Raw genomic sequence first — 25,679 nt, forward strand, 5'->3', positions numbered from 1 at the left:
GAGCCCTGGAGGAGCAGAGCCAGCTGCTTCAGAGCCCAGCTATGCCCAACAACATAGCTCTAGAGGAGTTTGTGGAGATATATATATCTATATGTGTGTGTGTGTGTGTGTGTAATGCAACTTCTCTAGGGTTTATCAAGTTATATTCTCTATCTCTTCTTAATAAATGTGAATTCTCTCTGTGAGTAGCAATAGGATGAAAAGTTTGCCCCACCCTATCATTAGTTCTATTGCAATGGGACTGCATTTAATATTTCATCTAATATTTAATAGAAGGGGGTCTGTGCTTAGTATTTTAAGGTTAAAAAGTTATCTTGGACTTTGCTAATGTCCCCTGGGAGGCAAAGCCTTCTTCAGATGCATTTACGGAGTATCTACTATGGTTTTGCCATGCACCTAAGTGTTAATAATTAAATGTTAATGTATTAAATGTATTTAATATAGGAAGCACAGTTTGAGGTCTAGATCCAGGCTGCTTATATTGTTTGTTTGCAGGTGTAAACTCTTCTTTCATTAAAAGAAGAAAGGCAAATGCCCAAGGTTGGAGGTGTGAACGCAACGTGTTGCCAGCAGGAGGGCTGAGTGGTGGTAGGTAGTAGTGTCACCTCTTCTCCCATCTGGGGTAGGATGTGGACTGCATTTTAGTGTGCAGAATAGAGATTTTCATCATGCAGGTAGCATGTTTCAATTTTAAATGCTTTGTAATAAGGAAAACAATGCAAGTATCACAGTCAAATAATTATCATGTCTATTGCATATAAATTGAGTTAATGTGAATAATTCTACATTTACTTACCAATATATTTAGCCTGATTTTGTAGCCATGCTGTAGAATCCAGTCTATAGTGTGTAAATGTGTTTCATATTGTAGATACGTGTTTTTTATATACAGTCATAAAACATTTTCAGATCAAACAGGTATCTGAAGGTATTTCTCAATGCTGGAAATGCAGAACAAGTACTAGCAGGCCTGTATTTCTATAGTAATATTTTTATGAATAATGAGGAGGAGAAAAATGATTTCATCAATGTCAAGGCAAAAAAAGAAATCAACTGAAATTACATTTTATCTGGATGCTTGATGTCCTCTTTGGAAATAATTAAATATGGACAGAGTCCCAATGTCGTATCATGCAGCAAATACATTTTTGCCTGTTCATGCTTGATATTGTTTCCCCTGAAATAAATACAGGTTTTTACTACCTGTTTTACTATTGCTAAAGATGTAACCCTGCTGTGTTATTTTTATAGGCAAGGTGGTAGTTGATCTGTGGGTTTTGTTTTGGGGTGTTTTATGTTTTGGGACGCATGCAGTACTTCAATGTTTTGCTTGAATGTGAGTTAAGACACGGCTTCAAAGCCAGAGTATTTAAATTGATAGAGAATGCTTTTGGATACTAACTTTTCTCCTTACAAATTAATGAAATTGGCTAGATTTTAATCAAATTAAATGGAGTGAGACAGTAAAATAATGTGCTAGTCTTTCTATCTGGAAATCTCCATGCTGTGCAGATTGATGGCAGCAGGCCAGTCTTTAATGGATATATCTGCCAGTGTTACAGAAAAACTTCCTGCAGTCTGGACTTTTGCTTCAGGGAGGTTTGGAATTTGGAAGGTAGGTTCTTGCACCCAGGATGAAAACATACCAGAGTTAGCTGTGTCTAACAGCTGCTTATATTCTGCACAGACAATTGTTATGTTTTATAATAATAGGATTGATATCTGTGTTTGCAGTGACTACTTGGGTAAAATAATGAAATGTTAGAGGCTCGTTATGATCTCTGGTTTGGAGGAAGACTAAAGAAACGTTAAATAATCTTTGAGCCCTTTTGATTCTAAGTGTTCTGTATACAAGTTACCAAGCAGCCCACGTGGGATTCTCACATGGGATTCATATGGGTTCTCACTCTAGTTCTCCTGAATTTAACCATCTTATATCACAAATTTTCTGGCTGTTCTATAAGCTTTGGCCAACACCTCCCTCCTTGCTGCTTTGCTAGTAGCACCATGTAGGTAGCTCATGGTGTATTCCCTTAAATCACATTTTTCAGACATATCCTGGTCTTAACATCCTTCTGCTCATTTCACATCTACTCTTTGTGTAGGGATACTCATTTGTCTTCTGAGGGGTTACAAATATCCTAATCTGCCGTTTAGTTGCTTACCAGTCATACCCCGTGGTTCCTCTTTACTTCATTATTTAGTGCTGCTGCTGAAGGTAGAGTACTGGGCTAGCTATTCTTGCCCAACAGGGTATTTCTTATGTTCATACTTCAGTCACACTGTTTTTGCAGCGTTGTTTTAGCTTACATAATTTAGCTTACATATCAGCAAAATGGAACATTTTTTTCAAACATGTCATGTCTCCCTCAAGTTCCTGTTCTGTTGGGGGCCTTCTGATCAAGGTTTCCTCTATAAATAAATGTGAGTTTTGTGTCATGTGGTATCTGCAGATACTAATATAGCATGAATTATTAAAATACTCTGAAATATGATGCATGGCACTTAGCCATTTTCAGTTAAGTGTGCAGGTTAACATGGCTGTGGGTTTACTTGTTCTTGTGGTCCTAGAAACTGAAGCAAAGTGATTGAGGGTAAACTTGTAGGTTTATACTATACTGCAACTGCAATCACTGAAAGAGCTTAATGTAGTATAACTATAAATAGAACTGGAATTTGCCCCAAAATAATAGAGGGAAAAAATAAAATAAACACTCCAGCTGCTATAGGATGGATTCCTCAGTCATTTGCCTCTGTACATGCAGAGACTGAAGTCTAGCAGCCAGGGATGGAAGTCTGTGTGGATTTGGGGGGAGAATGTGTACTGCATGCTTAGTCTTGAATGTGACAGATTCCTGAGTAATTTTAAAATCAGCTCCAGCTGTATGTATTTGCTTCCTGGTGCATAATTAGATCTCTTTGCTACTTGTATCTTTGGATTTAAGACTGCAATTTATTAATCCCCAAAATGTCATCAGATAATCTGTTTAATCATAAGAAAATGCTGATATGGATAGTCAATAAGATATAAATCATACAAAACAAGTCAGGCTGACTTCCTGCTATGCAAGCTTAGAAACGTCAGCATCTCTTTTACTGCTAGCTCACAATTAAGAGTAAGCTTTTGCCTGAGTTTCATCAAGTTCCAATATGTTTGTTCTGAGGCATAACTGAAATCTTTCATGGTATTTGATAAAGAATTTTTGGTATTGCAAAAAGTATTAATTCTGCTGCAGCTGTCTAAAATGTTTATTATGTGAAGCATTTAGTAGTGGCTTCATAGTTACTATTAAATTATTAATGAAAGTGCAGTTATCTAGAAAGGCACCATCCTGACAAATCCGGGGATGCTCTTTAATAGGTAAGATGTAGTGGTGGTTATCACGTAGTTCCTCTCACTGGGAAAATGGTGAGTGTCTCCTGTGTGTTTATTTCATGGCTTGTTAACAGAAACTGTTCTCAGCAGCAGTGAGCCTTGATGACCTATTTTATACTGCACGCTTCTACATGGCCTTAAGCAACGTGGTTCAAAGAAATCTCCTACCTATCTTTGGGGGTTTGGGGAAGGACTCTGTGAAGGCTAAATGAGCTGGTACCAAAGAGTAAGGTTGCCTCTGGGTTTGAGGCATGTTACTGGGCTTGTAAAGCTCTGGGTGCTGCCCGGGAGAGCCCCATCGCCTCAGCACTCCTGGTTCAGGTGATATTTTCAGCTGCACAACTGGCTTGAGTTTACTGAGACATTGACTCCTCCCTGAGGCCATCACATCCCACATGATATTTATATCTTTGGGACAATTAAACCCTAATGTATTTAGGGAGAGGCTCAGGTTCAAAGGCAGTCCCTTCTTAGGAACTCCAACCAAATTCTTGCATGCTTCCCGAGAGGTGCAATTACTGCATACCTCACCATTACACTATTTTACCTGTAGGAGAGGATAGAGGGAGTCATCTTGCTAATTCTAGGTAGAATTTCATGCTCAGAACTGTGCTCTGAGCCAAACTGCTTTTTTTCCCAGAGCAAGCGGGTGCAACTGGGCTGCTTTGCTCTGTGCTCCTGAGCCATTAGCCCTGTAGGAAGGAGCATCTGCAGCTGGGGAGGCCTTAGCAAACGGGCCTGGAGCCTCTACCGGCATCAAGCAAAGAAAACAAAATCCACTGCAGAGCCAGGGTCATTCTGAAACGTTGCTGTTGCTCATCCCTGTTCTTTTGCCTCGGGCCACTTTGGTCGAGCTTGGCGTTCAGCCTGGAAATGCTGAAGGCAGCAGATCTGTGCTTGCCGTGTGCCTGATACGTGATGGGGCCTGGTCCTGAGGAGCTCGCAGTGGCACTGCGATGCGCCGGATCCTGCCTGGCAGCTCGTGTGCCCAAATCAAGCATCTCTGTGTGTTTTGGGTTTTATGTTGAAGAGCTCTTACCCCCAGTCTCTGGGTATCTGAGATGGTGTCACATCAGACTGTTACTCAAACCTGGTGTGTGTGACTGCTGAAACCAGAACCACGTGCAGGCCAGATAAGGGCTATGCTCAGTTAATGGACCTTATGTTTCTAATCTTTACCATTGAAACATTTAAGGACAGTATTTTCTTATTGTAAGGGTGATTTATTTTTTCTTTTCAAATGGGAATTTCTTACCCATGTCTGAATAATTGAAATATAGGAAGGTGAGCATTTTTTCTGGCTTATTAATGGGCAAAAAACCCCGAGTATTGGTATATTTAAGTTAACATGGGTTTCTGCACAGCTGCATACATACCCCTGTTTAACCTGTTTGTTTTGATATTTATTATAGAACACTTTTTCTGTGTTTCCTCCAAGCTCTCCAGCAGCAATAGACGGGGAACAGAGAACCAAGTGTTACAAACAGCATTGCATGCCCAGTGCACACAGGAATGCTGCGTTTGGAAACCAAAGGCTCCCAACAGCACAGACCCGTTCCTGGGAGCTGGGGAGCTCCTGCCAGCTCGCAGCCTGCAGAGGGCAGCCTGTTACTGAGCAAAAGGGAAGCATTTTGCTCAAGCAGGTGGGTTCAGTAACGCGCTGGCACCTCCAGCTCTAACTGTGGCTTTATCAAGAATAAGCAGCAGAATATGAGAGGGAATTGGTGCCAGTCCTAAAAGTGAAATGGATTCACAAGTAGACACCTTCTTCCTCCCTCCTCGCTTAAAAAAAAAAAAAAAAAACTCTGACTCAACCATTTGATACATATTTTGAAAAGCATGTTGAAAGAATAAGATTACACAAGAAAATTCAGCTGAGCGTGAGCTTTATGTGCTTCAGACAACATTTCAATTTCTTGGTGTAGGTATCAGGATCCAAGAGAAGGGAAGGTATCTGCAGACTATAGGTATCTGCATGTGCTGGACAAGACTAACTGGAGAAGATGATTTTTTTTTTCTTACCCCCATCTCTTCAGGAGTCTTTTGATGTCCATTTAAGCTACTGTTAACAGGACTGTAAGTGTGTGCCTCTGGCTGAGTGGCCTACGTCGTTTCTCTGTGCTGTCCTGAGCCCAAACATCACACATTCCAGGGGGTTTTGTTGGACAGTTTGCGTCTATGCACACATGTGTAAAGTGGATGCAAGGGAGGTACTAGGGGCTGCTATTTTGACATGGTGTGACAAGAAACAGGGCACTCTGTTCCTGAAAAAGAGCCAGTACTTTGTGTCTCTCAAATCAGATTGCATCCAGCAGCTGATTAAGGAATAATCTTGATGTGCTCTGAAGGAGGTCCTGTCTGCTTCTATATTTTTCAGCCAGAGGGCCCTGCAATATAGTCTTCAGTGTAGAAAACAAGTATAAAGAAAAAGAGCATCTAAGAAATTAAGATAGCATTGGCAAGATCTGAATTCCAGGAGTACAGGAAGAAATGCAAGTATTTTTTATGATCAGATATTAATTACTCACTGATTCATTTTTACATTGTTTTACTTAATTGCTTTCTTTGGATCTGAACTCTTTATTCCACATATATATATGTTCATAGCCAGAGATGGTTTAGCTATTTCAACTGTTGGTGGATTTTTTGCTTCTGATGCCTATAGGAGCAGGCCCCATGCATAGGAGCCCTGCGAGATTTTGATTCTGTTTTATTCAAAATATTCTTTGCTAATCTTGCTATGTTTTCATAAACGTCCTTTGTAATGTGAACTTTGACCGAGGGAATTGTTGTCACAATTTACACTGATGCAAAAGATACGCTACGTAAAAATGCTAGTGCATATAACCAACCTGTCATTGAGAACATTTATTATACACTTACTAAAATCCTGTCTCCTTTTAGAAACATAAAGGAGTGCAACAGAAGAGAAATAATTACTTGGGCTCCTTTTTGCTTTATGATCTTTAGAGAAGGCTTTGAATGTTGCTCTTTGTTTCTACAAATCAGAAAGCAGAACGAGCAGACACAGGCGCACGCAGCCTTTCTTGGTGGTGCTGGATTCTGCTTGGCTTCCAACACTCCGTGGGGCATTTGCCTCCCAATTCCTTGGCTGCCCAAAAACCAGGATGCTTGGAAACAGTTTTAGAAGTGAAGTCAAAATTCTCCCGTAGTCTTTTGATTTCAGCAGTTGCAACCTTTAGAAAAATATCTCATACAATACTGTAGATTTTTTTTATAGGACTTTTGCTATAGGCCTGCTTTTCCTAAGGAAGAAGCCAGAGGAGTTGTGGTGGAGTGTATGATTAAAAGCTTTTAGAAAAACCCTATAGTTTCTAATATTCTTCAGCATTCCAGCATTAGTTCAATGAAAGGCAAGGCTACAGGCAAGTAGCTTATTCAGGACATCCTTGCAATTCTCTTTGTCTACAAAAAATTATAGCTTATAAGAATTTTTCCTCTATTAAAAAAAAAAAAAGTAATTTCTGTGATCTGCTTTTTCAAGAGGGCCACGTGTTTTGCAAAGAAAGGTATGTGCTGACTGAGCAGTTATCTGCACCAAGGAAAGGTGTGATGCTGATTCCAGCCTGCCTTTTCCTCAGCAAGCACACTAAGCTATTCTCTCCTGGTTTTAAGGAAAAAGTCATTTACATGGATCTGATGCGATCTTAATTGTGTTCAAAGTTATCATCCTGTTCTGATATTTGATAAACTGGTTCAAAAGTGATTAGGGGCAGATAGTGAAATTCATAAACTTCATTTTCCTAGGAATCCATGCTAAAAATAGTCTTTAATATTTTGAAGAGGTGGGGTGAGAAGGGCAAGGACTGCATGGGCTGGTATCAGCAAACCATTGGAAAGCCAAAGCACAAAACTTGCCTTGTGCTTAGCATAAAAAGATATAGGTCCCATTCTTTCCTCCAAAATAAATTTTCCCTGTGACCTTAGACAATGTACTTAGCTCTCTAAGGGTATTTGGACATCTGAAAATACAAACAAGAGACTTGAAAACACTTATTGGTTGGTAAAATACTTGAATTTGTTTAGGCACCTCTCAAAAAAATCTTAGGTGTCCGTTTGCATCTCTCAAAGCCCAAATACCCTTAAAAACATTGGCCTGAATGGAGCTTTTCCCAGTATCTGAGTTGGAAGCCAGGGCAGTGTTTACAGTCAATAGGAAGGTGTAGGAGGTGGGATCTTGTTCTCAGCTGACTAATTGCGTAGCCTCAGGTAGATGCGGGCAAGGAGAGCGTCAATCACAAGTCCTTGCTGGACTTGAAAGGCAGTGAGGAGATGTCTCAGGCAATCGAACAGCTCAGCAGGTTGCTCCTTCTCACGGGAATCCTCTCCATTCCCTTCCGTGGTTGCCTGTCTCTCCTGACTGGTGGTTCCACACTCTGGTTTTGGCAGCTTGGGTGTTTATCTGGGCAGCTGGTTTATTTGTCCTTTAGTCTCCTTAGCTGGCAGAAAACTAACCCAGCAACAGGAATATTGAGCACTTCTCTGCTCTTTAAGGAGCCAAGGCAGTTTGCTGAGGGTCAGAGCCGTGGTGATGCTGGCGCAGGAGCACGCGGCTCGGAGAAGAAAGCGCGAGGCCAGCAGCAACATGCGGGCTTTGCTGGTCTGCTCTGCTTTGTAACATTTCGTCTTTAAGTATCTGACTTCATCTCAAAAAGAGGGATAATGGCACTAACCTTTCTCTCGGTACCTCCCTTTTCCACCTGCTTTCTCTTCATGTTCCCTAAGTTTTGGCAAGATATGAGGCAGCAAGTGCTGAGGCTGCTTCAGCTCTGTGCGTGCTGAGTGTCTGGCTGGTGCTTGTGGCCAGCGAAGATGCGCCCTCATGAAGGGCTAAATGTAAAGCACCCACTGCAGCTGTTCTCCTGAGTTTTAATTTATTGTCTTAGATTAAAAAAAGGAAAAAAAAAAACTTGTAAGGATGTAATGTTTCTGAGTTCTGTTGCTTAGTCAAACTTGTTTGAAATTCTGCAACTGCAAATCCTATAGTGTCTGGAGAGGACTTGGTGGACAGACAGAAAAACATAACTATCAGCCTCAACTCCCTAAGGAAGCAGGCTGAAAAGCACCTAAATGGATATGGTAGTTGGTCCATGTCAGTGTTTCCTGATCAACTTGTCTCTTGAACTTCTCTGCATTATAGACTTGATATGGTGCATGGAATAAATTCTTTGCTGTTCTGTGCCAAACCAATTCACAAACATGTTTTCCTACTTCCTAGCAGTATAAAGAAAGGAAATTCTCAATTAAACATGTACTTTCTGCATGTTCCTTTTTAATGCCATCTATAAAATCTTACACAGGAGAGCCCTCGATAATGTTAGTCAGAAACTCACTGAAGGAAGTGCATGGGAAATGACTCAAAAATACAAAATGCCGTCACTGCGTTGACTGCGGAACCCTTGGCTCTTTTTGGTACAAGAAGGAAAAGTTGAGTTTGTAGCTGGAAAACTTTACTCATTTCAAAAAAGCAGGATGGAGGAAGGAACTGTTTTTCAAAGGGATGTGTCAGATCAGTAACTAGGGATGATGCCCACAGGAGTTGGGAGAGGAGGAGATTCTGAAACATTTTCCATAGACAAGAAGGCAGAGAGACGTGACGAGTCCGACTGAACCATGGGCAGCAAGGGGGGATGCATGGCAGTAGAGCTGAGCACGGCCAGTCAGGGCTGCCTGTGCTGTGCTTCCAGACTGTGCTGGGAACGTGCCTGATGTTCATAGCTGCTGCTAGCAGGGACGTGGTGCGATGCAAGCTCTGTCACCTGCCTCACACAGGGCGGTTTTGGTAACTGTTTTGTCAGTAGGAAAGTCCTCCAGCAGTCTTGATTGTCAGATGTGCAGTACAGCAGAGGGGAGGAGGGGGACTGGGTCTCTCCTGTCAGCTGCTTTGCCCGCTGGCTCTGTCTCCAGGGATGCTGCTTTCTCCAGGGATGCTGCTTTCTCCAGGGATGCTGCTTTCTCCAGGGATGCTGCTTTCTCCAGGGATGGTGCTTTCTGGCTCTTGGCTTGTAGGTGCCCATCCTGAGATTGATGAGTCTATGCTGAGGTTTGAATTCCCTATCCTGATGTGGTCTTCTAACCTGTCATTCTTGATTAATCAGGTCATTTTGTTAACTCTTGCCAGCATCTAATAAGCTGGTTGCACAGGGCTGTTTTGGAACTATTTGGCCCACTGCATTGAGGGGCAGAGCTACAGTGGGGAGGGTGAGCACTGGGCACCAACCTGCTCCTTGCCACTTGGCAGCAGGTTCCTGCTGCTCCCGCTAAGGAGCCAAGTCCTCTCCTGGGTGCTAGTGACAGGGTTGTTCTGTGGCCAAACCTGCTGTCTTTCTGTGTGTGTGTTGACCCTATGGATATCCACAGGGCTACGCAGACGTATGGTTACTTGGTCGTTGTTCACTGGGTGAATTTCAAACTGAGCTGTGGGCTTCGTGGGCAGGTGCTGAACCCAGTTAGCTGAAGGAGGGCTGGACAGCGGTGTCGGTGCCTTCAGGAGAGCATCAGCCCCTGTCCAGGAGGAGCTCCAGCCCCAGCCCCGCTGCCGGCAGCTCTGCGCGAGCCGCCCGCGCCCTCCCTGCCCGCGGCGGGGCCCGTGTCGCACAGCGGCAGCCGCTGCTTCCTCACGCGCCCGGGCCGCCCCGCTCCGCATCGCACCGCGCAGGGCGGGCGGAGCGCGGGGGGGCGGCGCGGAGCCTCCCGCCCGCCCATCGCTGGCCGCGGCGGCGCGGAGGGAGCGCAGGGCGGCGCGGAGCGGGAGCCGCCGCCGCTCCGCGCCCGCCGCCGCCTCAGCCATGTCCGCCAGAGGTGGGTGCCGCTTCCGCGGCGGGTTCCGCGGCGCGGGCCGCGCCTGACCTTGGGCGGGGGCTGCGCGCGGGGCGAGGCCGGGGGTTCCCCCGCAGAGGCGCCGCGGGAAGGGCCCCGCGCTGGGCGCTCAGGTGCGGCGGGCTCGGTGCGCGGCGCTGCGGGAAGGGCCCCGCGCTGGGCGCTCAGGTGCGGCGGGCTCGGTGCGCGGCGCTGCGGGGGGCCCCGCGCTCGGCAGCCGGCGCTTCTCGTCCCTGCGAAGGCAGCGCTGCGCGGGGCGCCCGGCCTGCGCGGGGCTGCGGGCGCAGGGCGTGGTGCCCGCGCGGCCCGGCGCCTTCCCGGGGATTCGCATCCCGCCGGGAGCGGCCCTTTGGCTCCGGGCTGGCGTTTGTGCCGGCACCGGCCTAAGCTGGCGCAGCCCCGCCGTGTGCGCGGGGGTAAACGCGGCGCTTGTGTGCGGTGAATCCGGGCTGCGGGTGGGCAGGGAGCCCCGCGCAGCGCAGAGCCCCCGGCCCCAACTTCTGCTCGTGGTTCCGCAGATGGATGAAGGCACGGCCTGAGGTCGGTGCTGTTCGGTTTGTACATTTACCATTGCCGTAAATGCAGTTAAGCATTTTCTTAACGTTGTTATTATAGAGTGAAAATATTAATAAGCTTTATTAATATTTTTCTGAAAGGAGAAAACTCTTTGCACAATTGCTGCAAGTCAAACACTCCCCAGTTATCTCTGAATTGAAAAGTACTTTGTCACCGTACTGCTTAGAGATGAATGAACCTCCCAGTGTAGGGTTGCATCCTATTTTTTTTCTCCCATTATTTCTCTGCATATTCAGGTATATTGCTCAGAATGCAGCAGGTCTTTTATTTCCCTGGATTTCTATTGATGTCTGAATGAGCATTGGGCTGCTGTGCTGGAAGGTTGTCAGTGCTTTATGGTTATGACCATATTCCTGAAGCACCACACCCGCTTTAGATATAAATAATAAATGGCGTTAGCTAAAATAACTCCTCGTGGCGTGGTAGAATCCCGGCTTTAGGAAGGTGTGAGATTCCAAAGAACCCATTTCTTGAAGAGCTCCAGTTAGATTAGGGTACCTGTAGGAAAACTGTACCTGTAGGAAAACTCCTGACCTTGGCAAACTTCTGTAACGCAGATTATTTTGTTGTCTTCAAAAGGTGACTCTGCAAGTGACTCCTCAAACTGGAACATAGAGAATGGGAACCCAGGGAACATTTTTGCTGTCAATTCCAGTTCTCCCTAGCCCACTATCCCCCCTTTCGCCTATTTCATCTGCACAATGTGCGTCATGTTTGTTTGATGCCTGCTTGATTCTGCTGGAGATGAAGGGGTAAATCTTCCTCAGCCCTTCCAGCGCTATCTAGTCTTTTCAGAGTAATTAATTGGGGAGAGAGAGAAACACACAGAGCGCACTCATAGAGAGGTACTGAATAAGATTCATAAAAGAGATTAAGACACTAATTTGTATCGATAAAAATTAGTTTTAATGGATGGACTTAGTTGGGAAATCAGCATGTCTGTGCGAGTAAATCATGGATTTATTCAATACTGACCAATGGCTGTTTTTGTATAAAGCAGTGTAGAACATTTTTATTAATAACTACTGCTGTTAAAGACTTGCATATGTATTTACCTTTACTTAATGGCACTACACAAAAGGGTGGAGCTCTAATAAGAAATGTGTCTTTGTGGGCTTGGGGCTTTGTTTAAATGTCAGATACGGACCCTTTCCTTCATGGAGGCAGGTTACCCCATGTGCAGAGTTCCATTAAAGCTCTTTTATCCTTGGGCTCTGCACGTTCAGCTAATGTTGATTGTTAATATTTTATGTTGCGCTGGCTGCCCGAAAGGTGACCATTATTATTCTGGATGTGTCAGAGACAGAGCCGTCTGCCTGCTGATTATACACCAAGAATAACTATTTGGCTCTTAACAAGAGTAGCCAAGGAGTTAAGCATTTACCCGTGCCCTTTCTACCACCAAACTGCTGAAGATATCCAACACGCAGTGAAAACCAGGGCGGTATCAGCCGTGGTTTTCCTCTGTGCAGCAGTCTCTGTTCATGGCTTTTGCTCCGGGAGGCAGCATCCTCGGGGGACCTGGCTCCATCAGGTGAGAGGAGGAACTGCTCGAATCCAGCAGCAGCTCTGCAGTGTCGGGCAAGTCCTTTTGAGCTCGTCTGCTCCAGTCCTCCTTGGTTTTTCAACCATAAATACCCACAGAGTCATTGGTATTGTGATGAACTGTAACACAAAATGAGAAGTATAGCGAATAATTTAAAGTAATATAATTTTGCCTTAGGTGGATCTGTGGATGAAGGGTCTTTTACTTCCCTACTTGTACAATGGAAATGATGGTAGCTAACTTCTCAGAGGGGCTGCTCTGAGGACTAACGGTTCCCTTGTGTTTTAAGATCCTTTTTTTTGAAGTTTTCCTTTTTTCCCTACCACCCTCCACAGACTAAGTTGTTGCAGTCCGGCACTCTTGTCTCCTACCCTCTCACTGTTAGAAAAACATAAGGCCATTCCTTTGCTGTTTTCCTCATAATGCAGCTCCATCTGATTTTTGATCAAATGTCAAATGAAGGAGCTGAGTATTCCCAGAAACTTGGATCAATCATCACTTTGGAAATGGGGTGATTTAACTAGGAGGTGAAGTTAACTTTGAAAATCCCTTCTCGCTTTCTTGCCTAGCTGGAGCTTCCCGGAGCACTCCCTCGACTTTTTTGGAGGTCTGCTGGAGGCAAAGAGGGCTCCCATCGACTTCAGTGGCACTTTCAGGTTTTGTAGGACCTTTGTAAAGATCTTTGTGCTCCACTTTGAGCTGTAACGGTGCTAGGAGTTGTTACGTAGCCCCTACTAGGACTCATCCCTGACTGAGTTTGGGTGTTGGAGTCAGCCTAATAGGTTGGTACTTACCTAAGGGCTTGTTTGTATAGAGCTGTAAATTCTCTGGATGAAAGACTTTTTTAAAGACAAGTATTTCTGTGACCTACTTGTGCATGTTATCTCAAACTGCTTGAAAACTGTCAAAGCTACTTGTTATCACAACGGTCTCCGTTAATGGAAAAATGGCTATTTTTAATTCCCATAATCTTTAGTTATACATGGGCAAACAGGCATCACTGGTGGCATGGGTTGGTATGGTCAAATAAGATCTTTGCTGGTTATTTTTTTTTAATATATTTTATCTATTTTTAGTCCAGTGAGCACCTTCTCTAGGAAAACAAAGACAAATGAAATGGGAGTTTTTTCAACATTGTTGTTGTCTCTGCCTTTTTTGAGCCACAACAGAAATCACTAGATGTTGACAGACATCGCTATTAAAAAAACTATTCTTTTTGTTTAACAGGTTGCATTGTGCTACTCTGGTGCTATGAGTGTGGGTGTTGTGAAGAAGATAATTGTATATTTTAGCCTACTTAGTAGTCGAAGTAGTAGGTTTAGTCAGTTTGGTGATTTATTTTGTGCAACAATCCTTGTCTTTACCTTTTCCATTTTCTAGCAAATGTAGGTCATACACTTCTCATCTCAGACAAATAAACTACCATACAACTGGTGGGAGGGAGGTTTTGTCCTCGTTTCGAGGACAAAGCAAGACAAGAATTGAAATATTTTTTGTTTATCACTGAGTCTTAGAGGTAGGGTCAGAACAGAGGAATTCTTGTCTCAGACTACCAGGTTGTACTTGTACAAGCTGGAAAGTGAATCCTAATAGAAGACGAAAGTCTTTATGTCGTTATGCTGTGCACTGGAACTGGTCCTTTTTTCATAGGCATTGAGCACATCACTTGATTCTTTTGTCCCACAGCTGTGAACTTTTGCATGAGGAAGTCATGGGTCTTTCACTGAGAAATTGAATACCAAGGCTTGAACCTTTCGTTCCACAAATTACTTTTTCTTTATCAAATCTTCTAGTGTCCTCCAACAGCTATGGTTTCACTAGCTGCTGAACTTCTATTCAGTGTTTTATTCTGGTCGGTAATTTTCAAAGCTAGCATTGCTCATATCAGAGAGCTAGTCCCTTAAGAGGTGGCGATGATGGGCCTGTCTGTTCTGAAGTCTGCTGTTGTGTTTTTCTACTTGTTGTCAGAAGAATTTTCTTTTCCACGCATGTAGCTGCCCTCCCGACTAGCTGTTTGTGGTGCGACTAGTGCGTGTCTGTCACAAAACACTCTCAGCTGAGAGACCTGGTGAGTGGGGTGGGCAGAAACACATCATGGGAGAAGGGTGGAAAATGTGCTAATAACATCCTGAGAACAAAGTAGTTTCTCTAAACTCCCCAATTCTGCAACAGAAGAACTGAAGGTGTCACTGGTATTTGACAAATTCTCACCAAAGAGAAAAAGACTCAAAAGGAGGGTGATGGGTTTGGGGTTTAGCTTCAGATTTCCTCCAGTCCTGCTGTCAGGTCCACAGCGCTGGAGGCTTTGTGCTTTCTGCAGGCCTAGTGATTTCCACCACTCTCCCTAGTCTTCATCCAGAGTTTCTTCCATATCAATTTCATACTGTTATTTAATCCTCCCTATTCTTTCTGTTTACTTCTTCCAAATATAGCTAGTCTTTTTTTTCTTTTTTTTTTTTCTTAGTTACTTCCTTTAGGGATTGAACCTAATTTTAGTGGTCTAAGCAGCTGTGTATCAAGATCTGTGCTTGTCTGTGCATGAGAATCTGCAGCCTAATCTTTAGGCCCAGTGGAACTCATGTTTTGATGGAGAAGAGAAATATCTTATTAGGTATCTGACTTACAGAATAATGTCTCTTTTAACCTATTCTTGTGTGAGTTTTGCCTTTCTCCTATCTTTTTCCTACCAGACAAGATTGAAGACTGTGCCATTTAACTTCTAGGATTAATGAAAACTAGCCCTGACTGCATGGAAAAAGTGTAGAGGCTAAAAGCAACAGCAAGAGGAAACTGGGACAATGAGGCAGAATCTATTTTAGATACCCAACTTTGAATGGGGTTGCACCGAAGGAAAATAAGCATCAGCTTATGGGTGGAAAAGCAGACTTAATTGCCATTAGTGGAAAAATAGCAGAACCTCATGTGTTTTCCAGACTCTAAAAAATAATTGGGGAATTATTTTAATGGGTTTGAATTTAATATTTTGAATAGTTTTAAATGAAGCCTTTAAATAATTTAAAATAAAACAGGTATATGTAGTTCACATGACCTCTATAATATTATATTTTGCAGTGTAGAAACGGAAACTGAGTAGAAATCTCGAGGTGTCGAGATCAACTGAGATATTGAGCTGTATATTGTGAGATGACCAGCAAGCAGAGCCTTTTTTTATGGCAAACTATTTAGGCCGTGATGCCTTTATGAATAAGTGCTCCTCTCAACTAAAACCACGTCAAAATTGCTTAATTGTTCCTAGATGTTATGCAAAACTCAATGACTGTTTTTTTGTTTTTGTTCAGCCCTTATTGTAGCATGTTTTCAGAAAGGACTTGCTCATTAGAAGACGAAACCCAATTAAAAATTACAATCCACCACGTAGCATTACATTTGCTCTGTTTACTACTGTGTTTACTAGTTGTGTAAGCAACTGCAAAAGGTTGGTTGCAATTCACACTTACTGCAAACTATGAATCTGTTCATGTAAACTCCAGGCTTTAAAGTGAGGGTCTGTTGCCGTGTTCCTAAAAAGCAAGCCTGGAGCATGCAGGACTGAGGCATTTGGTGGCACGGGCATCCTGCCTGCCTTGAGAGCTCTGCTGCTCTTACTGATAGGTAGGAGGTGCAGAGGAGACCCAGCTGCTCTGCACAGGAGGCCTGGAGTGACCAGGAGGCAGAGCCCTCAAAGGTGAGGGGAAAGGGTGTGTTTTTCCCTGAGGCTTGTCTGCATCTCCAATTTAGAGGAGGGTGGAAGAGAAACAGTCCAAGAAAATCACAGAATTATGAGGTTCTGATTCACTGAAGCACTTGAACTTGTGCTTAGCTCTTTTTGAGGCAGATGTCAGAGAACTGAGTGGCCTAACCACAGCAGGCTTTCAGAGGAGAGCACGATAACTTTTACCTTACTGCTTTCTTACTTAGGAAGATGATATTCTGTTTCTACAACTGCACCAACAAGTAATGTGTCATCAGAGAAATGGACACATTTTAATCCTGTGTAGCAAGGAGCTGAACTGTGAAAGTTTGTGTTTTTCTGTCTTTTCTTTTTGTTTTGTTTGTTTGTTTGTTTGTTTTCCCTATATCTGAGACCTTAACTTAGTCATTGCCAATGTGCTCTCATTTTTAAGTAGTATTCTCCACTGCAAGCCTTGTATGAGTAAGGACTGTGGGGTTTCACTCAGTGAAAGGGCTCTGCTTGAATTGCTGTTGTTATAAAGCTGATTTTTGTTTCTATCATATCAGATTCTTAAGGAGCATCTTTGATCAAGAGAGAAGTCAGCAAAACTGCCCTTCAAATTACAGTTTTATTTTAACTAGTGATGAAAGCTTTTAGGTTTATTTTTGGCATTAACAAATATGGGAATCAACCAGGTTGGGTAAGTGCTGAAACTTAGTATAACTGTAAAGGAACATAGCTCAGAAAAAAAAAAAGTAATCTAGCCCTAAAAAGGAGCTTATTCCAGCTCTAACTCTGAGGCTGCTCATACAGAAGATGCGAAACAGCTTAGGTTAAAGTCTGCTGTCTTCCTCCGTTGCTTTAGGTTGGCGCTTTTCTAATGAATGTCTGTGCAAGAGCTCTCTTTAATAAAAGCTGTGTAAGGTGAATGAAGTTCATAGAACTAGTAATTAGAACTAGAATGTAGAAGAGCAGATGGTTCTAGGACTTGGCATCTCATGAAGATGGTAAATCTCTTTTTAGTTTAATAAGAACATAGTTGAGTCTGACCATGTTCAGTAGAGAATCTGGAAATCAACAATTTCCACTAAATTAAAACAGGAAGGAAGGAAACATCTTCCTTTCTTGAGTCTATAGGGTGAAAACTATGGAATTTTCTTTCTTCAAGGGTTGTCTAGAGCTTGGACTTCCCAAGTTGTGTATTCTGCTGGTTCAAGTGCCTGTGAGACGCAGAACTGAGAAATTAGTTACTGCCCCCAAGGCAAATTTGGGTCTCTTCGGCTGATGTTCATACTCACACTCCATGGTCTCCCACTTGAAGCCATCACTGAGACGCTTTAGGTGGACTCCGGACATCTTACCTGAGATGTTGATGTGCATGTTTAGCACAAATCGAAGCGCCACAAGCTTCACCTTTAAAATGAGATACAGTTGCAAAAGGAATCACGCTGACACCCACAGAATGATTTTTTTATGCCTATTGCCGAAAGTTGACACAGTGCAAGTGCACTAATTTTGCTGTTGGGGGACTGCCTTTCTTCCTGTGTGAGGGTAGGCACAGGCATGAACACGCCATGCTAAGGGCTGGGGAAATGTTTGTGTTCCACGAAGAGACACCTACAGGTGCTTGAGTGGTTTTTAATGAGCAGAGCTTTAAGACCTCTTGGCTTTCACAGGAATTGTGCCCAGTTCAATTTTTTTAATCTTATTTGCACCATTACTTGTTACTATTCTCTTCGTAAGGATGCAGAAACTCAGATGTTTGTTTCTATAGCCTTTTGTTGCCGTTGGGTATATATTTTTATATTGCTCTAGAAAGGCAATAAAACAACTATATGATAATCAGCCACTACATTAAAAACATGTGGCATATGTAAAAAAAAAAAAAAAAAAAAACAGAAGACAACATAGTTATATAATAATGTAGTTGTCCAAAACTAATGTTTGTTCTACTTTACGAGCTGGAGATAATCTTAAACTGCTGGTCTTTGATCTAGAGAAGAAAGATACGACTTTGATCATTGTTGAATCAACAGCTACTATAAAAAGCTTGTGTCACATCTCTCCAACACAGGGTAAACCCAGAATAACTGATAAAAGAATTTGAGGACTGCAGCCTAGGGATGTTTTTTGACTTGACCTGACATAACCTCTGTCCAAAAGTGTCTATAAATATTTTTCTATTTTCTGTTGCCAGATGTTTTGATATTTGGGATGAATAACAAAAATGCTTTGTACACGTGTAATGCACATTTGTATTCTGATGTTTCAGAGAAAGAGGCCCTACTTCACGGATTACATTTGTACCTAACATAAGATTAATTTATAACGAAGTTCTGATGCCATGATTAAGATGCAATTATCTTGGTTTCTATCTTTCTGAAAATGTCATTTAAAATCTTAAAATAAGTGGCTAATAACTATGAATATGTTATAGCTCCTGTAGTGACACTCTATTCCGCTACATGCCTGCGGCACAGTAAATATTTTCCTAAGTTCATTTGTGGTGCACTTGTGAAGACCTTCCTTCAGAGCTGAAACTGAACTGTGGCAGTTAATTTCTAGGTTTAAACTACCTTAAAACATAAAGAAGAATGTGAAGAAAAGTCACCTAATCTCTTACTGATTATGCATTGGGATTTTTTTTTAAAACAAAACAAAACAAAACAAAAAAAACACAGAGTCATATGGATCACAACCTTGTGAAGTTTCTTTGGTACTTCTGAAATTTTGCGTATAGTAGATTACCTATAGGAGGATGTACTACCTACAGTAATTATTTACCTAATAATTAAAATAACTGAAAACAGAGTCAATGGCAGTTGATTTTAGGCTCCTTATTCTATTTTGGGCACTCGCATATAGTTCCTTCACAAGCCCTGCGTCCTGTCAGGGATCTTTGATCTGCAGCGGTGTGTTTGGAAGCTCAAGTGCTGTCGAAGAGGCCGGTACCGCTCCCGGCGCCGCGAGGCCTGCGCTGCCTCCTGTTTGCTGTGTGCGTTGTGTGGCGCTTGAGAGGCTAAAGCTGCGCAAGAATCAACCTTGTCCTTCTGTGTCTTCCATGTGGCTCATGGCCTGGTGTAGGGAACCTGCAGATCTGCCACGCTCTTTAATACGCTGGTCCCATGTCTTAGACACTAAATCCTGTTGTGCTAAACATGTTGATGTTGCAGGCTTGGGAGATTTGGGGATGTTTTGCACTAGCAATTTCCCCCACCTCCTCTTCTCCTCTGGTGACAGTTTTTGCAAATACTGGCAGCTCTCATTTTTCCTTTCTGCGAGGCAAACAGACTAACAGGCCAGGTCTAGAAGACACACTTTATTCTCTGTGCATTGTTGCCATTCCCTATTTACCAAAAGCAAAAAGACTATGTGCCCTAAGGGGGATTAAGAATTCCTCCCATCTTGCTATTTGTGATGCTCGGGCGGTATTTTTAGTAAACATTGTTGGCAGTGGTGCCAAAGGGTACTCCTGCGCAGATAACTCAGGAGGCAGCCAGCTGAAACTAAAGAGTACCGGGGTTGGCATTGCAGGGAGGCACTGACAACAGCAAAGACCCCTTCGGTGGGTTTCAGTGTGTGTGTGTGTGTGTGTGTGTACATATGCATATACATATACACACAAACATGCTATAGTCATCAGTGGTCACTGCAGAATAGAAAGAAGAGGGGAGGGAATTAATTCCAGCTCTTTCTACATGATACATGTTCCTGAGAGATTATCTGAGCAGCACAGAACAATTTTTTGAGCTATTCCATGCCTCAGTCTTCCTGCCATGTGTACAGGTCCAGCTGATCTGATTTCTGTTATTCACACAGGTTACGATGTCATTTTCTAAGGGAGCAAGGTGAAAATTGACCTTGTTCTGCCCTTCTGAAATCTGCTTTCTGCACTATCTTGTGGAAACTGCAAAGTCCCGAGTGCAGTGGGGTAAGGGAGTGCGAAGGACTGCAGAGGGTGGAAGCAGAATCCAAGGTTACCTGGGAACAGGGAACAAAAGAGAAATCTTAAAAGCAGAGTGAGCGGAGAGCGTGTGTGGGATCTTCCTTTGAGGCGATACAGACACAGATCAGAACTGGCCTCGAGTATAAAAAAAAGTCTTAGAATAAAAGTGTTGGAAGCAGAGAACATTTGGAGAGCTCAGTTGCGGAGACATGACTTGTGAAAGGAACCGTAGTTGTTCTGATGCTCATTGATTGTTTTTCATTTGTTTTGTTTTCTGGACAACTCAAACATTATAGGAGTGTGTTCAGGAATAAACTATCCATTGAAATGCTGCAAATATTTTGATGTTTGATGTTTTTCTGAAGAGTGTGCAGGGAATTACTGTTTTGCTTGTTTTTCTTTTTTCTTTAATAATCTGAGAAAAAATCTTAGCTGCCTAAAAAGTCTGATTTTTTCACAAGATCCTCTAGGTACCTGTGCTCTGTCAGATCAAATCCTTAAGCAGTTAGGTTTATTCCTGACTTTCTGAAATTATGCTTTGTTAGCACTATCACACAAGAGTAGAGCCAGGAGAGAAGGGAGGCGGGAGAGCTTGCACCAGCAGATGATATTTGAGGAGCAAAATATAAATCTTGTGTGTTTGGTGAGTCAGGGCTGCCTGGCGCAGAGCGCCGGTGCGTTTCCTCGTGGTGAGTTACGGACCACGTTGCTGCTGAAGGGCAGAATCCACAGTTCTCCTTGAGCGTGTTCCTCAGGACAGGGAGCACGTTCCTTGTTTGCAGTGCAGGTGTAAGCTTCCAACAGGAGCTCTCTGGCCTCCCTAACGAGGTTTCCTAACGAGGGGTAATTAGGAAACACCATCAGCTGGAGCAGGGGAAGTCACTGGAAAGGGTGCCACCAGAAGCCCAAGGGTAACTCACTGCAGCTGGGATCATCTAAGATGTCTTTTGGCCTTCTGATGTGTCTGAAGAGCCCCACTGATGCAAACAGAATAGACTGTGTTTTCCTGTAAAGGTAACAACTTGTTTTTCTACTTGCAAAATACACTCTAAGGAAGTAAGTGAAATTGGGAAGACAGAGAAAAATGTTTGGAATAAAATCTACAGGAATCACCACTCCTCTCCACATGCTAATAGTGCTATTAACAGTTCCAGACCTAATAGTTTTAGTCAGAATGTCTTTTCCTCTGTTCCTGCAGAATAGCTTAGTTTATCTAGTATGATCTAGTTATCTAGTTTAACTAGCTCCCGATTTCCAGCAATAATTACTGTTTGAAAGTGTGGCAAATGATTTACACACATTAGAGAGTGTGAGATTTTTCTTGGTTCTGGGAAGAATAATGTTAGGAAATCTATGCAACAAGATTTTGGTGGGAGAATTGCAGGAGATTTTTGGTTTGTTTAAAATGCATGTCTATGTGTTTGCTCAACATTTCTTTCAAGGGTGGAGTTTTTAGTAATGCATTTATTGATATTTTTCCCTAGCCTGTATTCCAGAAACAGTACTCATCATAGATTGAAATAGCTTGTTGCCACTAGAGACTATTAAGATTCATTTTGCCCCCCTGCTTGACTTCTCTAATGCAGGATAACCTGGTAGGAAAACTTGCAGTGTTAATTCTGTCCATTATTTACTGCTAATGTTGGTGTGTTCTGGAGCCGTGTTACTCTAATATTGATAATTCCTCTTGAGAGTGCAAAGGTTCAGAACCAATTTCATTTTTTCCAGTAGGAAACTGAAGTAAAAAGCCTTTCTAAAATGGTTATTTTCTTGCTTTGTATGTGTTGAAAATGTCAGTCTATAGTGTTGGTGTCACTTGAACACAGTATTCTGCAATATCAGAGAGTGAGACAGAGACAGCAATTTGATCTTTCATGTTTTAAAAATAATCACCGTGTGTTTTATTTCCAATCTGTTTCAGGGCTGAATAGCTATTTAGAAACTGCAGCACTTACTTTGTGGACAAAGTATATATTGGAGACAAAAGGGTTTTGTTTCTTTTTGGTGGCAGAGCTCTTTGAAGACCAGCTATACTCCACGGGGTTGTGTAAACCTGGAATTAAACCTGGAATGGTGGAGTCTAGCAGAGTAATTCCAGATTTGTGTCAGTTGAGAGGTGAATTGGCTGGATTTTGGTGATGATGCAAAGCAAGGAATACATTGAGCAGAGGGAATGGTTCATCCTGCCTTGGTGCAGGAAGGTGCACATTGCTTTTTGAGCTATTTCAGCCATAGTGTTCAGTGCCTTCTAAAGTTCTGTGCCATAGGATGGAAGGGCTTATTGAGCTGTGCTCATCTGAACCCCTGTTTTGTAGACTTTGTTTTTTTTTTTTAAAAATGCATGTAGTATGACAACAGCACAGATAACTATATATAAACAAGTTGAAGCTATTTAGTGCTTTATTTGATAACAAAGTTTAAGTTACCCATTGGCATGTATAGAAGACTTAATTGTATGTGGCTACATGAAGCTAAATAAATTCCCTCCACATGAAAGTAGGAAAACCAGTGATTTGAGGGGAATAACTCATCCTAACAGTTAGAAGACTTAGTGTAAAGTCTGTATTTCATCCACAGTTGTCCGCTTAATCTGTTGTGGGACATGCTAGATCACATAGTTTTCTAGCAAGAAGGTGTGAAAACTGCTTTTAGATGTTTCTAGGATGTTATGTCAGGTGTCAGATGTAAGTTGGTGCAGGAAAGAGAAGTTGTGCAAAACTGGAACTTGGTGCTATTCCTATTTTTTTTCCAGTTTTGTAAGCTAACCAAAAAAAAACTGCTCACTCTTGTTCCCTCCCTTTGGGCTGGAGCCTGCTCTGAACTGAGTAGCGCTAATGAGTTCCTTGGCCACCCTGGCAGCTACATTGGTAAATTGCTGGAAACAGGAGGAACTCTGCAGATTTTAAGTGTATGCACATAAATGTTTTATCTGGGGGCTGATCAGCTGCTGGTGATCATGTTTTCAGCATCAGCTGAACTGCAGGCAAGTACATGGTTAGTTGTTTTTGCTTGGTGGGGTGAGAAGAACTCTTTTTCCAAACATCATCTTCTCTAGAGAAAGTGTAATATCCAGACATGGTTGTTACTTAGTTTTAATGCCTCTTTGGAAGAGCTTGTGTGCCTGAAGTGGCATGGAAGACATACCCCCAACCTAGAACATGGTGGCATCCATTTCTTGAAGGACATCAACACTCTTAACAGCAGAGAGCAGTGAGGTCGCTCAGTGGTCAGGGACAGAGCTTCATTGCATCCTTTTATTACTTTTTACCTTGTAAAAGTAAGATATGAAAGTGAATCAGCATGTTGATTATAAATTTTGATGCTAAATTCACATTCCTTTTGCTTTCTTCTGTCTTCCTTTTTTAGCAGAGACTTGGCAATGGTTGTACTTTAATTTACTTGATGTTCGGCCATCTGGCGCCGAGCAGGGCTTTAGTCACACGCGTTAGCTGTGTTAAGTGGAGCAGTGTGGGAACCAGGGGCCAGATTCACCCCCAGTGGCAGCACAGTGGAATCGGGAAAGTTTCGTCAGGGCTGGGCTGGTCTTTTAGGGGGGCCATATGCTGGCAGATCACTGAAAAGCTTCATCTGCTTTTCTGCAGCTTGAGGCAGCTGGGTGCAAACATGACTGCAGTGTTTGGGGTAACTTGTCTGACCAGTGAATGGGCACCAGGCAGGTAATTCCCAGTGCCCCGCTCCTGTTCGCTCCGAGGCAGCTGCAGGTAACACGAGCAGCCGGCAGTTCCCTCTGGTCGTGCAGCCCGCTCCGTGGGGAGCCCCAAACGCAGCCTGGGCTCCGAGGCTGCGCCGGGAGCGCCGCCTTCCCTGCGCTCCCCTCGGGGCAGCGAACGGGGAATACGGCCTGGCTGGGGGTGACCCCTGCTCCTGCCAGGACCCAGGCGATCCCTGCTAAGCATGTTAGATCACGCCGTATGGCAAATTAAAACACAACCCTGAGTGTGTGTGTTTGTTTTTTTTTTTTTTTTTTTTTATGAATTTTATGTTGAGTACAGGGAATGGTATTGGAAGCAATGGAGCAAAGCTCCCTTATATAACAGTATTTCTACTTTCCTGAAAATGAGCCTGTCTACACCATTTTGGGGGGAAAAAAAAAAAGTTGGAATTCACAAACATTATTATTGGTGATGGATTCCTTCTTCCCTGACTCTATTGTCCAGCTTCCTCCTGGTGCTCCCTTAGCAGCCCCGGTCTGTATTGTTTGTGTGTGTTGCTGAAGTACAGCAATGTGGAAATTAAAGCCTTTGTGGCTTCCTATTTGTAGACAAGAGATGTGGTTACAGTTTGCCATATAACATGACATAAAATCTCTAATAGGCATCGTCTGTGTAGCAGTGTGAGGGAAGCCCCGGTGGGCTGGTGTTTAGGGTGGGCAGAGGGACTCTGCATGTTTTGGAGATTAGCCTGAGCTCATCCATGTTGCTGTGGTTCAACTGTTGCTAGTTACCAAGCTAAAGATGGGTTCAGATGTGGCTACTCTGCCATGGCCAGGCTTTCTTTGGTCAAGCCCCTGGGACTGATCTTTGTATTCCTGAATCCTATTTCATTGCGTTGCTGTTGATTTCTTGCCACTCTGTTGCTCAGCCACTGGCTGAGCTTTTCTGTATTAAACCGTTTTACCAAGTTTTGATGATTAAAGGTTGTAATATGCAATACGGTCGAGGGACTACTTGAGTGTTGAGAGACACTTGGGTATCACATAGTCCATGTAAAGACTCATGGAGAAAACGTGCTTACGCTTGCGTTGCTGTTGGTGAAGTTCACTGTAAAATGTTTAGTTACAGGCACTTTGAGAGGTACATGCGCCATAATAATGTGAGTGCAGGAGGTCAGCCTTGGTGCAGAAGCCTTAAAATCAATGAATGGTGGAATATTGTGGAGTTTTGAGTTTGCCTGGTTATTGTCCCAGGAATCAGTTGTCACCTATAGCTCAGGCTTTTGATTGGAATGCTGGGAAAAGCTGCCCTGCAATGGAGGGAAGAGACCTTGTTGAGGCTGTGGGAAAGGTGAGGCAGCTCAGTGTCCTGTTTGGGACATTGAGGAAAGCTTGGTGACATTTACAGGTGGTCCAAGCTTGGATTGGATTTTGTTGTACAAATCACCCTGCTCAAGAGCAGAATGTATCACTGTGTTTTGGAGACTGTATTTCAGAAGCATTTCTAGATGAGTCTGGAGATGCAGCTTATTAAGCAAGTGTCTGATTTAAATTAGTTGAGAGTTTATAGTAATTCATTGTCGTTAATGTGTTTGACGAGATGCAGAGCACTGGAGTTGGGAAGTTTCTTGCATTTGAGTGTGAGATTCTCAGAGGTAGCCCCAGCTTTGTACTTCCCCACTGCTGAGGATGGGTGCAGACTCACGGGCCTCAGCGCTGCAGCTTCTCTCCTGCCCTGGGACCCACATGGAGATTCCTGCGGTCAATGTGAGCTGGGATGGCAGGTGCAGGAGAGTGTGTGGAAGATCAGATCCTTATGGTCCAAGGGGCTAACGAGCACACACGATAGCATGACCTAATAACAAATAATACAATGTTGTTCCCTCCCCGTCATCTAGTTATGTCTCACATCATCTAACCCGGAGTGGTGCTGTCTCATTTGGGCAAGAGGAACATTAATGATATTTGCATAGGCTCATTGTGTAGGATGTTGGTGTCATGTACATGTGGGCTAACCCTTTGCATGGGGTGGTAGTGAGACTTCTATGC

The 25,679-nt window shown here is 43.2% G+C and overlaps 1 protein-coding gene across 1 annotated transcript in view; it reads left to right on the forward strand.

The window, feature by feature from the left end:
• The first annotated feature begins 10,105 nt into the window (after positions 1 to 10,105).
• Positions 10,106 to 25,679, forward strand: part of ABLIM1 (actin binding LIM protein 1) — a 179,606-nt gene continuing 164,032 nt past the window's right edge. The window contains exon 1 of the mRNA XM_088528591.1: positions 10,106 to 10,198. Coding sequence (XP_088384717.1) covers positions 10,186 to 10,198 — 13 coding nt within the window. The 5' untranslated portion in view covers positions 10,106 to 10,185. The remainder of the gene's footprint in view (positions 10,199 to 25,679) is intronic.

Source organism: Tinamus guttatus, unplaced genomic scaffold, assembly GCF_059628265.1.
Source record: "Tinamus guttatus ecotype Peru unplaced genomic scaffold, ASM5962826v1 Tinamus_guttatus_pri_ptg000314l, whole genome shotgun sequence".
In the NCBI taxonomy this organism is placed as follows: Eukaryota; Metazoa; Chordata; class Aves; order Tinamiformes; family Tinamidae; genus Tinamus; species Tinamus guttatus.